The sequence below is a fragment of the Accipiter gentilis genome, chromosome 25 (genome assembly GCF_929443795.1).
Source record: "Accipiter gentilis chromosome 25, bAccGen1.1, whole genome shotgun sequence".
Lineage (NCBI taxonomy): Eukaryota > Metazoa > Chordata > Aves > Accipitriformes > Accipitridae > Astur > Astur gentilis.
The window spans coordinates 17,796,722-17,815,141 of record NC_064904.1 but is presented as its reverse complement, the minus strand read 5'-3'; the positions used below and the strand labels follow the sequence as shown (position 1 = coordinate 17,815,141).

Here is an 18,420-nt window from a genome sequence, read left to right as displayed (position 1 = left end):
CCCATACAAATAAACTTTTACCTTACTGGAATGACAGACTGCAGCCACCTGGTCTCTGCTCTTTGAAAAGGGCCTGTTCACATGGCTCTGACAGTGGGATCTGAGCCAGTGTGGGGGGAGCTAGTAACTTTTCTTTCCTTCTCTTCAAGGAAATTTTCATGAAAAGGTTTTATTTAAACTGACTAAAGAGTAAATCTTTCTCAGGCAGAGCTTGCAATAGCCTCATAGCATTGTAGTGTTCAGGTGTGTGTTGGTGGAAATTGATGGAACTTCCCTTTCACTTATAAGTGAGTTTTAAGAGAACAGTATGTCTACTAAGTATTCTTTATAAATTGGTCAGACTTACAGCTGCAAGTTTCCAGTACTCCCAGTCTGTTGGTAGCATAGTATTGATAGTGTAGCAAAAACTATCACACGCTCGTGTTTCTTTGCATTCATTTATCTTTTTGTGGGGTTGTTTGTAGCGAGAGGGGGGATTAAAAGGTAGCATAACGGATAAATGGTAGAGTTAAAAACAAACAAACAAACAAAAAAAAAAAACAACAAACCAAACAAAACCCTAAGATTGTTAGATAATAATAACTGGTATGAATCCAGTAGCTATGGTTTGAAATGTGCAGTGTATTGATAAGAAGCATGTCTAAATTAGACTTAGAGTATTGCATCCAAAAGCCTTACTTTATACTGGCTTGAATCTTTGTGTGAAAATGTTATCTGTTCTTAGACTGAATCTTGGATACCACCCTTCATTTTGCTTGTGAACTAAAGAAATGTTTAAATGGTGGTCTTGAAAGTCATGTTTTACAGAATATTCTGGATTGTGAGATAAATAGTAGACTTGTTTTGTCAGCTTGGGAAAGATGTGATCATCTTGTGCCAATGTGTTTTCTTGGCTTCATACTAGTTTTTGATGATGGTGATGAAAGGACCTTGAGACGAACTTCATTATGCTTGAAGGGAGAAAGGCACTTTGCAGAAAGTGAGGTAAGACAATGATGGACATGCAGTGAAAACTAAGTAGTTTGTTTATTTATTTTATAATAAGAAAAAATTGCAAACTAATTTTGTTTTCTCTTTTTCCATGTAGACACTTGATCAACTGCCACTAACCAATCCAGAGCACTTTGGAACTCCAGTTATTGGGAAGAAATCTAATAGAGGAAGAAGATCTTCTCTTCCTGTGTGAGTTTTGATAGTGCTCTGTTGCTTTCCTTTCCTTTAGTGTCCTTTGCTAAAACTGAAGTAGCACCATTGAAGCTGTAGTGGTCTGAATGCACTATCATGCAAGTTGTGTGCACAGCTTATGGACTTAAGTAATTCAGTTCATGCAGACATGTTCATATGTTAGCAGTATTATGAAATTGATGGGGTTTTTTGCTTGTAGTAGCAAAATGTTACGCTTCTTTCATATAATAGGAACTTGTGTCAGGAAATGTAGGATGTTTAACCTTCTTTGTACTGCACAAAGTAGGAAAAAAAGGTGCTTTTAAATTTCTGGGGTAGAGACCATTTCTCTTTGTTTCATGTCTGTGCACGATCAAATCCTGATTCAGGCCTCCAATTCCAACATGATGCTGTTGTAAAATACTACTACTTGGAAAGAATTTCTACAAAATTCCTCTTACTAAGTAAGTGCACTTAAATATTAAGTGTATTTCAAGCAATTTGAGCTCTTAAAATTCTGATTTTGTTTTTGAAGCTTTGCAGAACAGGAAGAAAGATGTGGTTGTAAGCTGTATTTGCTTTCAAATACTAACTTCAGAGGAAAACTTTAAGATATTGTGTGTTTTAATAATTTAGTACTGAAGATGAAAAGGAAGAAGAAAGTAGTGAAGAAGAGGATGAAGATAAAAGGCGCCTCAATGATGAATTGCTTGGCAAAGTTGTGAGTGTGACTTGTAATTCTGAGAAGGCAGACTGGTATCCAGCTTTGGTAAGTTGCTTAAGACATTAACATCTCTAGTGTCATACTACTAATATCTTTTTAGACAAGAGTGTCATCTGACTTGTTACATTGTTCATACAGCAGTTTTCCTGGATAGGATGGTTTGCAGACTTCACAACTTTTACAGCAAAGTTGCAAGTACATTCAGGCTAAGCTCTACTGCCCCTATTTGCTAAAAATACAAATCCTCTACAGTATCTATGAAGAGTAAGAGAGCAAAGATTAATGTTTATGTGTAGTTACAGTTTCATACCTCTTAAGTCTTTCAAAACTGCACATAGAATGATTGGTATGTAACAACATTTGTCTTCTAAAAATATGATATGTTAGGACTTGTACCCCAGGCAATTTAAGAACACTAGATATATGAATTTTAATGGCAATAGAATTTTTATCTTTTTGTATTTAATGTTGTCTTTTTGCTTAGACTTTCAATTTTATGAAATACTAGTTTCTTTCATGTTTGCGTTTACATAAATGGCCAGTTACTCTAGCAGTAGGGGTTGGTTATTTTTATTTGACTGTCAGTATAGGATACTGCTGTTCATTGCCATTGCTGATAATAAATATATATTAAATAAATTCAAGTACAATTAGACTCGTACTGTAGAGGCAGACACTTTGCAGATTCTTTATACACACAGAAAAGTTCAGGGATGCATATTAAAAGTTGCGTTCTTTACTAAACTTTTTGGTGTTGTCAGACAAGCTGAATATGCATCTTCTGTCATCCATCAGAGATGCGTTTGTTTAAAAAAAAAAAAGAAAGGCATTTTGAGCATTAAACAGGCAGGTTTAGTTCACTAATTTTTGCAGATTTTATTTATTTAACTGTATATTCCATAGTCCTTTTGAGTCCTTTCAGGGTTAGCTGGAACAAGCTGAGCTGTTACAATCTTCTAACTTAGTTTAACATCTTATTTCCCTGCCTGAATCCAGGATCAAAAGGTAACTAACTACATAGGCTTCCCTTCCTTGAAAGAACACTATGGTGTAATGTAGGGTGAATAGTTGACACTGACTTATCCAGCTTTACGTATCTCAATGTAAAGTGTGAAATGTGGTATTGTTGTACATGTTCTGATCGTTGTATAACCCTTTACTAACAGCAGATTTTAACCTAACATTGTTCTAACTAGGGAATTAAGTTACTGGAGGCCACGTACCTTTTCTGTTCTCTGCTACCTCAGAAACAGGAATGTCTTACCTTGATTTTTGAGGGTAAAACTTCTGACTCATCTGAATGGGGTGGCACAGCTTCCACTGAGTCCTGGTAGATTCAGAAGTTCATCTGCATTTGACATTTTCTGTCTGTATATGGTCTACAGCAAAATGTAAACTTGTTCTGTTTGTGGTAATACAAATACTTCAAATGCGTTTTTATCACCTTTTTAGACTTGGAGATGATACTGCTGTGGAATGATGTGGTGGATTCCACACTGGCTTATACTTTTCACAACTAAAAAAAAACCAAAACAACAAACCGAACAAAAACCTAGCTACCTCTCAGTTTGAATGCCAAAGATCAGAAGCTGGTGTAAAATAAGTGGGGCTGTGACTTTTTAAATAGATGCTTTAAACAGGTTTTGTGTGAAGAAGGAAAAAAAAAAAGCAGAGTGAATAAACAGGACCCCATGATGTCACCCCAGTACACTAGTTTTGAGTTTACAAATGAAATGGCAAACTTTTATGGCTTGTACATAACAAATAAAGCTAATTGCTTGAGGTAAACTGCTTTTTTAAATTTGTCATTGTTGGCCTTAGTAATATAAATTGGAGTAGGTTTCTTTTCTTGGAACTGGAAACTATAATAGAAGAAACAGGAAAACAGTAGTTTTCCTGCTGTCCATCTATCTTTCCTTTCAAGATCAGCTTTTTTTTTTTTTTTGCTTAAAAAAAGTGTTTTATTTGAAACTTCAGGTTGTGTCTCCCAGCTGTAATGATGACGTCACAGTGAAAAAGGACCAGTGTTTAGTTCGATCCTTTGCAGATTCAAAATTGTAAGTAATAGCTTACTTTCATGAAATGCATATGGGAGAATAATGCAAAACTAATTACATATTGCTTCTGAAGACATTGTTTCTTCCAAAAGGAAAGGGTACAATTTTGTGTATTGTTGGCTGTACGCATTTGTCATTGATAGTCCATTTCCAGCTAACTACTATTGTGCTTATTCGCCTGCCTTTACATTGTGTGTACTGATAAGAGTTCATTGGATTAATAGTTTCTGGTGTTTCTTCATTAAAAAAAAAAAAAAAAAAAAAAGATTAACAATGTTGAAAAACCAGGTGTTAACACTTTAGATGATTCCTGTTCTTTGAAGTGTGAGTTTTGGTTCTAATTATTTCCCTTAATGTCTTAATTATTATGTCTTTATGGGTGTCTGCTGTAGTAGTTTGGTTATCTGATTGACTCATTACCTCCAGTGCCCAGATGTCCATGGCTGTTTAAAAAGAAAAGTTTAAAAGTGTTTAATCTACTTCTTTAAATAAAAAAGTGAATGTAAAGTAACTGTTTAATTAAAATTTTTACAGGATCTGAACCAAGATTCATGCAAAAAGAAAGGTCCTGTTAGTCCGTCCCCCCTCCAAAAGTGGGAGGAGGGAGAGAGGGGCGGGGGGAAGAGAGAGACAGATGTGTGTCTTACTTAAGGAATAATATATTCAAATACGAATACGAAGACTGGATTTTTTAAAGCTGTTTCCCTTTATTTCTCTTCATCCTTACTTCTAATACATCTGTCTCAACATATTGTAACTAAAAATTTCTTTCCGAAGGCCAGCTGTCACCTCTCTTTCCCTCCTTCTTTCAAAGTGAACAATTTGTATTTTTTTAATAGCTGTAATTTTGAGCAGGGTGCGAGTACTTGATTACTGAAATGTATTTCAAGTAACTGAAGACTTAACTAATTTTGGCCTTTTAATATGGACATGTACCATCAGCCTTTAGATAACTCTGGTTCTTTATATGCTGAAGGTAGAATGTTATTGGAAAAGCATGCAGACTTGCTCTGTTTTACTTTTTTTTCCCCATAGTCTTATGGCTTTAACTTCAGAAAATGGCGGCCTCCAATTCCTGAGGTTTTACTCCAGTTTTTCTGAAATAATGAAAGAAGAAAAAAAATCTTTTATAATAACTCACTTGTAAGGCTTTCCTTGCAGGTTGGTTAGCATTTCTATTGTAGTAATTCAGTAACTGAATATTCAGTATAACTTTTAGAACAGAGCAACTTCCATATATTTTGCTGTGAGAACACTTTTGTAATTTAAAAATAAAAATCAGCTATTTATCAATGCAGATATGTGAATTTGGCTTCACCGTTGTTCTGTGCTAGTAGAAATGCATTTTGAAAATAGAGGGCTTGTTTCCTTCATCTTAGCTAGATTGCTATTTTGGGTAGCAGCTGTTGATTGATGTGAATATTTTCAATTTAGAAAATGTTTTTTGCCTATGTAGAGTATTTTGCCTTTGCAAATTTGTGCCAGTTAAACATTTAAAATAAGAGCTTTACAACCTTCTCTTAATTATTTAATAACAAGGGTTCTTTTAGTGTCTGAATTTCAAAGAAAGATTGGAAACTTACTCTGGGTTTGAATCTTGTATTAGGACCTACAATAACAAATGCCTTATGCATTTAGTTGTTAGAAAGGACCTTGAAATTGAACAATAAATCTTGAAAATTCTAGAAATTGCTGTTTTTCTAAGTCAAATGCTTGCTTTACTGTGATTTAAAAATACTAACAGAACCTTATTCTTTTTCAGTTACTCAGTAGCAAGAAAGGACATTAAAGAACTAGATGTTCAAAACTTACCAAAATCTGAGTCCTCTCCTAAAAAAGGTAAATTAGAATAAATTCTAGGTCCTAAAGAAGTCATCTTGTGCAATAGTACTTTTAACTTTTGCAGATAAATGATGGCCTGTTGATTTCTGATAATTGCTCTTGGATATTTTGCAAACAATTTTGAATGTGATGAATTAGAGAAACTTCGGATATAGCTGCCTTATTGTTAAAATAGCACCTAGTAGAAGTCTTGTTTATTTTATTTTAATTTCCTCTTTTGATTCAGTCCAAATGTGTGGAAAATGAATAGAATATTTTCAAGGTAGTGTATTTGAAATGTCATTGAACAACGGAACACATAGTTACCTCTCCTGTCACTAAAGTTTTGTGCTATTGCTCAAAACACTTTATCTTTACGTTAAAAATACCCAGACAACAAGGTGTAAAGTTTATTAGAACAGCCTGCCTGTGATTAATGTTTGATTTAAAAGTATAATTACAGAACTTGATTTCTGGTTGGATAGATGATGTAACTACAGTAATCCATGTTTTTAGTGAGCTTGTAAAAGGCCAGATTCTCACTTTAATGTAAATAATTCTTAAATTTTTAGTGTTGTTTCTCCCAGTTGGACCTCAAAACATGAAATTTTTTTAAGGAGAAATATTTAAAATGTATTTATTAAAAATAATTTTAAAAAACCCAAAACCAACCCAGCAACAAAAAAACCCACTCAACAATTCCTCTGGTTTGAGTAAAGGTGTGGAACAGCTTCTTAACAAATAAAGATTTAACATGATACTCAAAAATGAGAGCTTGAGGTGGTTTAGATTGATTAATGTAATTCTTAATGATTTCTTGTACACTTTCTTCCTAATAACTATTTCACAGTACAAGAACTTTAGAACAGCCAAAAAAATTATTGGATGCCAAGTTTAAGATAAATTGAAGAAAGAGTTGGGGTTTTGTGGTTTTTTTTAATGCAGAACGTAATTGGGTTGTGACGTTCATTGCCATGAAGGAATATTGTTGAACCAAAGGTACTAATGGTTTCAAAAAAAGAGTTTAGATGGATTTCTGGAAGTTACTGTATCAGCAGCTATTAAAAACTGGTGCCTTTTCTTCTCCAGCAACACTGTGAATGATTCACTGCAATATGTCCCTCTTTTTGGTATTCTTCTGATTCATCTTACTAGTCTTTTATTGTGACTGGGGGGCACATTTTGGGGTTATCTGGGTTTGTTTTGCTTTGTTGTTTTCCCCCTTGGAGCACCTCTTCAAAGAGAAGCATATGAGGTATTCCCATTGTACAAGTGTTACTTCTCACTGTTCCATCACTCCCATATTCATTGGTGTTATTTTTTTCTGTTCCAAACATCAATGTAGCATGTATGCAGTGCTCTTAAACAAAACATTTGCTTTTTTTTTTTTTTGCTATCTGAACTTTAAGACATGAAGATATTTTGAATCTAACTGGGATGGGTTTACTTCTTTAAATAGCTTTATTACAGTATTTGTCTCTTTCATACAGAAAAAACCAGCATGCAGTTGCGCAGAATATGTGTGGATAAGTATTGCTTATCTTCGGTACTGTTCGCATACATAGGCGTAAACCTTAGTAGTGTTCCTGGAACCTATGCCTGGAAAACTACAGGATGCCATGTGTGGGATGGTTGTTCTCAACTCTAAACTCCTTGAGTTGCTGATACTTGATTTTTAAAATTAGACAGTCTCAAAACATAAAGTGTGTAAACTGAGTGTTTAAAGCTGAAGTATCTGTTTTATGACTTAATTCCATTTTTGGTTTAAGTTGGCATTGTGATTTACAAGAACGTGAAAAGGAAATTAAAAATGCTTTGTGACTGTGAATACTGCAGATGAGGTAAAACCGGGGCCCTTTCTTCTGTAGGGCTACAGGAGGCAAGCACGTTTCTCAACACAAAGGGTGTTCCTCGGAACTGGAAAATGGACATAAGTGAAATTCTGGAGTCCTCTAGCAGTGATGAGGAAGATGGAGCTGCTGCAGAAACTGATGAAGAGGAGGAAAAAAGAGAAGAGAAAACTGAAGAAGTAGTGGTAAGTCTGGGCAATTTCAGTCATTCTTCAAAGACAATTTAATAACTTGCATGCCTGAAGATCCTGCACTTTCTAGCATTTTACTCTCAGGCGTAGCTTACTCACTTCAACTTCTTTTCAGACCTGTTCATCTTCCCTTTGCTACAGCCATCTTTATTGGGATTTGTGACCAGTGGCAGATTACCACATGTTATCCAGTGCAGAAAGTGGAGTCAAATCTCAGAAATTAAGAATTCAAGGCAGAGAAGAGTGATAGAAGGAATCTGGGTCCAAAGGAGAGACATGAACGAAAAATTGATGCTGAGCCTAATAGTAGTAATCCAACCTTAAATAGAAGTAACTTTGTATTTTTCTTTTGTACTTTATATGTGGGTTATATAAAGAGTAACTTCTTTCTGAAAACAGTAGTTCGATTAAAAAAAAAACAAACAAAAAAAACCAAAAAAAACCCAAAACAAAACAAAAAAACCAAACCCCAAAACTTATTAAAGCAAAAGCAGTAGGCTGACTGAAAGTATGAGCTAATGCGCAGTGCCTGTTAAAGCTATTTGGTGCCTAAGAGACTGTTTAAGAGCAGTGCAGGAGTTACCTTTGTAAGTGTTAGGTTTTCTTGACACCAGTTTTACAGGTTGGGAATCGCAGAATCGTATGCTACGATGTGGATGGACTTTCTGTCTAATATTTACAGCAGAATGTTTTTCTGCATTGAAATATTTTGAGTAGCTCCTTTTCCACAAAGATAGACCGTTTCTTCGTGTCATCAAAGCGGCATTTACAGAATTTCCCTTTATTTCTGCTACCTGTTTTTAACCTTGATGCTATCTTTAGAAGCGGGGGGGAGGGGCTGTTTGGTTGTGGGATTTGTTTGTTTTCTTTTCCCCTCGTCGTGCGATTTTTCACAGCACGCTCCTAACCATTCCTTTATATAGAAAAACGAAGTGAAGTTTGTCTTCTGAGGAAGGTCAAACACCGTTTCCCTTTCGCTTCCCCTGTCAGCGTGCGGTTTTGTCAGCCCGAACACAGAATGGCCGTTCATACTTGGAGGCGGCCTACAGCGTTGCCACGGCAACCGAGTGTTGGTTGGCAGCGCGCATGCGCGGGGAGGGGGTGGGTGTGTGGTGGGGGGGAGCGGGCTCTGGAGCGGAGGCTTGGCCGCCGGCCAGGGGGGGGAGGCTTGCCAGATGCTTTGAAATGGGCTGTCTCTTTTCTTTGCCTTTCATGTAATGTCTGATTTTTCACAATTTTTTTTTATTTAATTTTTTTTTTATTTAATTTTTTTATTATTATTTTTATTTTTTGTTGTTTTTTTTTTTATATGGAAGAGAATGTAAGTAATGCCGTATAACTGCGGATGCCGTGCAGGGAGAGAGAAAGCGAGCAAATATTTGGAAGTCAGGCTGAAATATGTCCAGGCAGTGGGCAGATTAGATAGAAAGGAAGTAAAACCATTTTACATTTGAAAGAATGCAGCTCCTAGGTAAGGATTCTGTGTTTTAATCTGTAATGTTAACATGGTTGTTCAGAATGCGGATTTGACTTGGATTTCTGATCTGGGAACTGTCTGGTGGAGCATGCAGCCAGGGTAGATCTTTTCAGGTAAAAAAGGACAATAAGAATCTATTTTTAGGTGTTAATTTTATGCCTTGATAACAGTGTTCTGGAAAATGGAGTAGATGTCTGTGTGAGAATAATGGTATGATTAGATAAATATAAGGATAAATGTGTGCAGAATATAAAATCCTTTGGGTTTTTTCCTCTGTTTGCAGTGAAAAGGACTGAATAGGCCACATTTTGCAGGGTGTGAACTGTTGCAGTGTGTACTGGTCTGTTTGTATTAACGTTGGTTAAAATTGCAGCGTATCAGTCACTAAAAATCAAGGATTGCTATACTACTTTTCTAGTATCCTTTTTTAATACCATTTTTCATGTCTATTGCATAAAAGTGCTGTGTGTTTCAAACAAAGAAGGGGAAGGGGGGAGCTTGGTGGTTTTAAAAAAAAAAAAAAAGGCATTACTGTAAAAGAAATAGAGGTTATTTTAAAAGAATAATCTAAATGTACAGTAGTGAAGCAAAGGATTCCAGACAGGTAGATGTGCTGGTAGGAGAAGCTGTAGAATCCATTATTACCAGGTGACAAGCAGGCATGTAAAAATAAGGTGAGCATCTTCATGCTGAAGCTATGTAGCAGAGGATAGATATTAATCTTTTTAGTTTATGTCAGAGCAGAACTGTCATGCCGGCCCTTTAAATCAAATTCCTGATTCAATTGTTGCAATACAATACATATTCTTATTTTAATTGTGGGCCTTGCTGGATATTGCAATTAGCATTTAGGGAATTTATCATAATTTCTTTTTTCTTATAAAGGCGGTAATACTGGTTACAGAGAGAATCGACAAGTGAGTGATATTTTTTTTTGTCTTTATTTGACTACGGATGTTGAATTACTCAAATTTTGCATTTACATTTTGTAGAGTTTCTCCCTTTTTTAATCAAGGTCAAAAATAGCTTCTGTCCATCCTCTCCCAGAATGTTCTCAGTAGACCTTTTGTTTTAGAACTAGATAATGTTATATTACTAGAGATGGGAGGGAGATTTTTAAAATTATTTTTACCCCCACCCCCCCATCTCCTGAAATGCACAGCAGCTTTGCTGTCAAGGCCAGCCATGATAGGCCTTCATTAAATCAATCAAATGGACATAGACCTACTTAATATATGATGAGAGGTTAAAGTCAGTCAGAAGAGTCTAATTCTGGGAATGGAAAGGATCCTGTTTATCTGAAGTAGGATATTTTGTAATGATGATGGAGCAGAGAGATCTACTGTGGCTGGTGATAATAGATCCTACCATTTTTCCAGTAGCTGGGTTAAAATCTGTAACTTTGTTTTGACAGAGACTGTCTTCTGAATTGTGCTGCCTTTCATGACATCTTAAAGAGTTAGGGTAGAATTGATACAATAAGGTTTCGAGGCTTTACATGGTTGTTCTTTGATGGCTTTTGTAAGCTAAGGAGTGGGAACCAATATGGTGGTGGTAAGGTGCTAATCCTCCTCATCGGTGGTAACTGACTTGTGTGGTCCAGAGTTGACTACGAAGGGGGACAATATGGAAATTGCTTGTCACTGACTTTAACAGGGATTGTGTTAGATTGCTCAGCATGTTCAAATTGTTGATTTTTGCAATAAATGCAATACATAGTGCAACTCAGGATTACTTTTCATTCACAATGTGAGGTTTGAATAACGGAACAGATATTGCTTGTGTCATAAAAAGTGAAAAAATCTGGAGGTACTATAGAAAAAAATTATTTATCAAATGAAAATTTAAAGAATCACTCAATTGGTTTGAATCTAGATAACAATCTGGATATTGCTTTTGGTTCTTACCCAGTTTTCAACATGTCAGTAGAAGAGAATTAACTGGGTTTTGAGGGTACATTTGGCAGTCAAAGAATGCACTGCAGCTAAAAGGAAAGAGAAAATCTAAACTCCAGTATCTCCACATAGAAATAGAAGCTTTTGGGACATTACCTGATTTTTATTAAAAATCAGATTATGTATACTACTGTATTTGCTTGTATGTAAGTTATGTCAGGGAAGAAATGATACCTATTTGTTTCTCAGGATTAAATAGTCAAATATTCTGTTTTACAAGGGAATGTGTAGGCAACGTTTGGTTTTGCCTCTGTCTCCCTGTAGCCATTCTGATTCCAAAAGAATCAAGATTTGAACTTGCAGTTATTTGAAATATATTTTCAGTATGTGTTCTTAATAGATCCATTCACATAAGATCAGAGTGAAAGTAAGGAATTTGTTCTTTAGACTTTGAATTTTGCAAGTTTCAAAGCTGTATCTTTTTATAATATCAAGAGTGGGAAAAAGGGATTTCTATCTTACTCGTAGAATTGGTTATAACACCATCTTTGAGAGACTCTTCCAACTTATCTATGTCACTCTAGTAGTAGTTCCTTGTTCTTTCACTTCCCTCACCCCACCCGCAATTGAACATGCAAAAAATGTTCAGAAAAAAATTCTAGCTAGCTGGTCTCCATGCCCCTCATTGAAGAAGGAGTTGTAGCACCTCTAGGTGTATGCTTAGAGGAATTTTCTCTTAGTCCTCATTTTGACACCTGAAGTCACCTGAAGGATGTATGTGTAGTATGTTAATAGTGTGCATTTATTTCAAGTTTTTAGGGTTCTTGCATCACAACAGCATCAAGAAATATTGGTCATAGTTGCTTTACATTGTTGAGCAGGGAAAATGCCAGAAGCATTTTCCAATGTACATAATAAGCAAGGATTTCAGTTCTCATAAGTCATTACCATATATTTTATTACCACTAAGTTCATAAAGAAAGGATGATTATATGAAATCTATGATGTGTTTTAGGAGGCTTGAGATTCCTACAAATGATCAGTAGTCATCTATTAAAATATTTACATTTTGCTTCAAAATAGTTCTTGTTTCCCATGTAGTCTTTTCTCTAACTGACTGTGGGAGGCCACATAAAATGATGCCCAAATCGTCCATTTCTGCTGCAACTTAGGAGTATTTCAAGATAACGTTGAAAAAGCTGACTCTAAAAGTTAAATACAAGAGTACAGTAATTTCAAAGTTAATGAAGCATGGTATGCAGAAACCAGTGGTTTATTTACATCTACAAAAAACCCTAAGTCTAATACATAGAATAGCCTTTAAAAAAAATAGCTAATCATTGATTAGCTAATCATCCTTCTCATGCATGCATGCATTTGTAGGAGTTTTGGCTACTGTGAAGCATGGCCTGGATCATACCATGCTCAAATGTTCTTTACAAAGACTTTCTTGCTCACAGTTTTATGCTAACAGGCATTCTTAGAAAATTCCTCTAAGAGGAGCAAAGAAGTTGCAAACTGAGGCGCAGCTCTAGAATGAGTCATTGTTGAGGATGGTTCAATTCCTGGTTCTTGTTGGTAGAAATTAACATTTTAAGACCGCTCATGTCTACATGGTGTAAAGCTGTTAACTTGTTGCAATCAGTTTAATTGTTTTCATTTCCTTAATTAGCGTTCAAACTTGGCATCAGAAAGCAAATGTGCAAGTGATGAAAATGCATTTAAGTACTCTGAAGCAACAAAATTACATTAATGCTAATTCTGGCAGCTTGTCTTGATCATATACCCTTCTGAACTCCAAATCCTGTACACATTGTTCTTCCTCTTAGCATGCATTTATTTCACAGTAAAGTTTATGGTATTGCCAGTCTGTTAATAACATAAAAGAAAGATCTGTCCCTGGTACCTTAGCCCTGTATAGATTGAGTATATGGTGTACATGCTTGTAAATAGAGATTCATTCTTTCTTTTGTAAAAGAAGCTATTTCATCCTTTGTGCTCCCACTCAGCTCTACAGATTAGCATCCACAGAAGCTTTAACATCTTTCTGTAGAGTAAAGTATGAGTCAGGAAACCTGAGCTATATTCTTGTTTAAAATCATGGTGAAGACAGAGGCAAAACTCATGGTTTCAAGCCACTTTATTCACCAAATGAAGCAAAGCCACTTAAAAGTTTTCTACAAGTTTCTGTGGGGTTTATGTTTTGCTTATTTACTGGGTGTTACTATCAAAATAATTTTACAAAATACTTGAACACTGTTAGGGTTACTTGAAAGGCAATAAGAAATTGAGTTGCGAAAGGCGTATGTCCCTTACACAGAGATCCTATGTTTGTTGTTAATTTTATTGTTTTGCTGTTTACAATATTCTTTAACTGATGTGACCTGCTAGTCAGAAAGGAGGAAGCAAATCTCAAACCCATAAAATTTCAACTTTTTAATGATAAGCCCAAAAGGGCATCTTGGAGATTTATTTTTTTTTTTAAATGAAATTCAGCCTCTTGCCCTGAAACAAACAAAAAAAATTCTCATGTTGCATTTAGTTACAGGTATTGGATGAACAACAGAAAGGTCTCAATTTTTAACTCCTGCCACTAAAAAATTTCATATTGTTTTACCTCTCACTTGGACTTATCTTTAGCTACAATTTCCCTTTCTTGCAACATCTGTATAGGAAGAAAATGAAATGGAGAGACAGAACTCTCTTAAGAAAACTGATTTTGAACAGTTGTCACTGTGGCCTTACTTATGCCTAGTCTAAAATGGTTATAAGTGTCTGGATAGCAGAAGTGAGTTTTGGAGTGTAGCAGTGTCGCCCTGGTGCCTGCTGGAAAGAGATGCTGGGAATTTTAGCTCTCCGGTCACTCACTGATGGTGATCGCAGGTTGTGGCATCAACATTTCTCAGGTGTTTTCTTCCCTTTGGATGCAGATTTAAGGTTGCTGATAGAGCAGCTTAGATGGTTGATGTCTTTAAAATAAAACTCAACTCTAATGCAGAACAGTAGACACTCCTGGAAATTCATTATGTCCAGTTACAATTAGATAACCTTGATTTTAAAAATGACCTCTTATAAAAATTCACATATCTTAATGTTGCAGTAAGCATTTCCATGAAGGGTTTGTCTTTCTTATTCTGGCCAGTAGCAAAAAAAGACTTTGAAATAGCTGATACATGATATATTCAGGTCTTAATCAAGTCACCTCTCAGAAGGATGTAGTATCTACTCTGGCATTGGTACCAGGTACAGTTCAGACTCCTTCTGTCAAGGGGTGGCAACCTCGCTCATACACCATCAACAGACAGAAGTAGGTACAGGATTCAGGATGTCTCACATAGGTGGATGAATATTGCAGGCAGGTTTTATGCCCCTGTCCTCTAAGTATATAAAAGCTTTTCAACTTTTCTTTTTGCTTTTTTCAGCTGAAAATACTTGGTGTCAGTGAAATGGTTAACATTCTGTCTGCAAGAGTGCTATTTCTAACCTACACTTCTGCTGTTCTGACCTACAGTTCTGGTTTGGCATTATGCCCACAGAAATGGTTTGAATTTAACTATTCAGAAGTATTTCTGAATGTTTACTGTTACATAGATATATTTAGTTTGCATGGTTTGAGTCGTATTGCCTTTAATCAGTAAACATTACAGTAGATGGTAGAAATTTCTCGATCTTGAAGTTGGTTTGCAGTCTAGATGGAGAGAAAAAAGCTGTGGTTTCTATAGCAATAATTAATTTGTTAACCTGGAAAAACGTAGTAATTCTATAGATAACTGTTTCTCTTTATATAATTGCTATGATATGCAATATAAGCAAATGGTAACTGATGCTGTACAACATTGTAATTATTAATTTAATTTCCTCAAATTACCACCCAAGAAAAAAATACGAAAATAAGAAACAGATATTGTCTCTGCCTGATTGTAGGTGATCCCTGTTGGGCTTTGAAGCTCAGAATGCACTGAAGCAGGCAGGGCTGAAATTCATTCTGATGCTGGGTAGATTGCTTTCTGGTTAACAAGGCAGTAGCATATACATTTACATTTCACTGCCTGTCTTCCTGCCTTGAAGCTTAAAGTTTACAGAATGCAGAGACAACTGAAATTGAAATTGCTATTCTGGTTTCCTTCTGGAACTGCTTGTGACTTTTCTGTTATTTTTTAATAATGTAATGGTAGGATTTTTTGACACATACTGTACATCTTTCCTACAAAACAGCTACAGTCTTCCTTGTGCAAACTGCCTTACCAGCAATCCCTATGATTGCCAGGCTGGCAGGAAGAAAGTCATGTGCGTAAAGCATTGCAGGAAAAAGATTTTTCTCCCCCCTCCCTTTTTTTTTTTTTTGTCTCCACTAGAATCTCAGAATTCCATGAAGTATATGTAGATATGTAGACATTATTTCCTCTCCGCACCCCCCAATAAATTTACTTTAGTTTCATGGCTTTCACCTGAATAAAAGAAAATCTTCATTTTACACTGTGGACTGCTTACCATAAAGTTCATAAGTGCTTGTCTCTGAGGCTTTAAGTTGTAAAGATAAAACTAAAGAATTTATAGTAATAAATTATAGAAGTGACTCTAAGAGTGTTTCCAAATATGAGATGAAGTCAAGCATTGGAGCCTAGTCACAATATGAATACTGTCTGGAGCATCAAAACCAGAAACAGTTGGAGAAAGAATTGTTCTGCAACCTTAGCTATAGTTGGGGTAAGGAAGATGAGTTAAACAAAAAAAACCCCAAACAAGCAAAAAAACTAAACCAAAAAAACTAGAGTTCCATGAACTGCCTCAGTCTTGTAAATAACAGACCTTTTCTGTATTAGAACAATATGTTAAGTATATTAGTGTTTTCATTTTGAAGAGTCACACTTAAATTCTTTCTGCCATGGATTGAGGCTTTCCCTGACCTGCATTTGTTTTTTCCTCCTGAGGTGTGCATGTCGGTTTCCTGAGTAAATTTTGTTTTCTGCATATTTCACCATTATATGGGTGCAGGGCCAAATGGGAAGTGGTTTGCATTTAGTTCTTGCTGTTAGGCTTTTGTATAAATAAATTACTTTGTGTATTTTATGTTTTCATTATGACTGCATTTGTTTTTACAGCCTGAGGAAGAGCTTGATCCTGAAGAGAGGGACAACTTCCTCCAACAGCTTTACAAGTTTATGGAAGACAGAGGTAACACTGAATTATTACTATTTTTTAATTATTTATTTAATCTCATGTCCAATTTTTTAAATGGCTTTTTAAAATTGCTTTTAACTGTAATGGATGTTATTATGAGTATATTCTTATGTCAGTGAAAAAAGATAACAGCTAATCTGGTGCAAGGAGAAACGCCCATTTTCACATGTGGAAGGTCTGCTTCCACTACTTTGAAGCACAGCACACAAAGGAAACTCAAATCCTCCCTGAGGTGTTTTGTTTTTGTTTTGCTTTCACAAAACCTTTTTTATGCTAACAATCCCTGTTAAATAAGCTCTTGGTTGATTTCTTGTTGTGACAGCCATGGCTGGGAACTCTGCTGCTGTTAATCTCAGGCTGGAACCTGAGGAGGCTATTCATGGATGGTGAAATTGAACCAGCAGAGAATGGGAGATGTGCCGTCTTCAAGTCTCCTTGCAGAACTGTCTTAATCATGTGCAGATGTAGCAGTGATACTCACCTGAAGAGACAACTTAAAAGATTCTACTTTGTCCTGTAGCTAGAACAAGAAAATAGCATATTTTAAATGTCTGTCTTTACAGAATTAGGTGAGACTGTAATAAATTGGAATAGTTAAAGTCCTGTCATAAGACATATATTGGAAGTGCATGTGCTATGTATAGATAGACAGCAGGATATACCTGCTGACTTGGGAGAACTGTTGTTGTATAAGCCATTCACATTTGCAGTTGTGATGTGACTTGACACTAAAATGGAAGGTTTCCTGTCCCTTGGCTACACATCCCCTCCCCCCCCCCCCCCCCTTTTTTTTTTTTAAAGTATATTTAAGGCTGGAAAGAGTTTTATCTTTTAGAGTATATTTGTTTTATTCATTTTTCTTGCTTTTTCAGTTCAAATATTATAGGTGTTAATCCTGCAATAACATCGGTGGAGGTAGATTACAAGTGCAGCTACTGCCTTTTTCCTTCTTCTTTCTTTCTTTTTGCTTGACAAAAATTACCTGAATGATATATCCATAGCAGCATATAGTAGAGCAAACATTGATGTACTTGAACTTGAAATAACCAGAGCTAAGAGTAAAATGTAAAGTGCACAAAGTGTTCGAATATTCCCCCTTTCTTTCTTTTTTTCTTGGGCTTTAAAATTGGGGTGGGTGGGAGGCGGGGGATCAAATTACCTTTCTAAAAGAGCCTCTGCATCCCTATTAGTGAGGTGTGTTCTAGACCACAGAATCGTAAAAGAACAGTTCCAAGTCTGTCTGTTCAATATTGCCAGTTATCACAGGTTTAGAAATTGATCATGTATTATAGCAAAGTATACTGGAGTTCATTCAATATAATTTTGAGGCCTCCTCTGTATTAACGTGTTTCTGGAGCATAACCTGCCTTGGGAGAATAAGAGGGGAAAAAAAATCCCTATGCTGCTGGACTAATGCACAATTTTCTTTCTTTCCTAGTAAGCCTGATTCTTCCCCCTTTTTTGTTTTCCTCCTTCCTTACTCCCTTTCTTAAGTACTTTTAGACTACAAATCAAGTAGGGATCATGTCAGGGACTTGTAGAGAGGCAAAAGACGAAAGCATCTGTGCACTGAATTTGAAGACTCAGTCTAGAAACGATTCTTTAAGCTAGTATGTTGATTGAGTAATGTACAGGACTTTTTCAGGACTGGGTCTTTCCCCCGCCTGTCTACTTTTTTTACTCTGTCCTTATAGCAAGATGTCTGTTCCCACCAGATTTATTCTACATTCTGGTCTCTCAGTATGAACGGTTTGATTTGTGTAATCATGACAGTATTCCTAAAGTCCTATAAAATTATTTTAATGATTCCAAATATAATTGCAAGAAGATGAAGGAAGATGAGAAGCAGCAGGGAAGAGGTTTGATATTCTTCCTTGCTGGGAGGAATGCTGTCTACGTATGCAGCCAGTTGCCCCAAGTCACTTTTGGTTTCTCCTTTTGCAATTAATTACTGTTCTTTATATCATTGCCACTTACCCGATTTGAGTTCTTTCTTTTTCCTGGAACTGTCCCAAATATTCATGTCCTGTTAGGGCTTTAGGTTTTTTCACATTCTGACA

At 35.9% G+C, this 18,420-nt stretch overlaps 1 protein-coding gene across 7 annotated transcripts in view; it reads left to right on the top strand.

The window, feature by feature from the left end:
• The window catches only part of ARID4A (AT-rich interaction domain 4A), a 49,748-nt gene that overhangs the window by 17,444 nt on the left and 13,884 nt on the right, over positions 1 to 18,420 (top strand). For all 7 annotated transcript variants that reach the window (XM_049828707.1, XM_049828711.1, XM_049828710.1 and 4 more), the window contains 7 exons: positions 905 to 984; positions 1,088 to 1,182; positions 1,801 to 1,933; positions 3,866 to 3,945; positions 5,708 to 5,784; positions 7,635 to 7,801; positions 16,282 to 16,354. In XM_049828707.1, the coding sequence (XP_049684664.1) occupies positions 905 to 984; positions 1,088 to 1,182; positions 1,801 to 1,933; positions 3,866 to 3,945; positions 5,708 to 5,784; positions 7,635 to 7,801; positions 16,282 to 16,354 (705 nt within the window). The remainder of the gene's footprint in view (positions 1 to 904; positions 985 to 1,087; positions 1,183 to 1,800; positions 1,934 to 3,865; positions 3,946 to 5,707; positions 5,785 to 7,634; positions 7,802 to 16,281; positions 16,355 to 18,420) is intronic.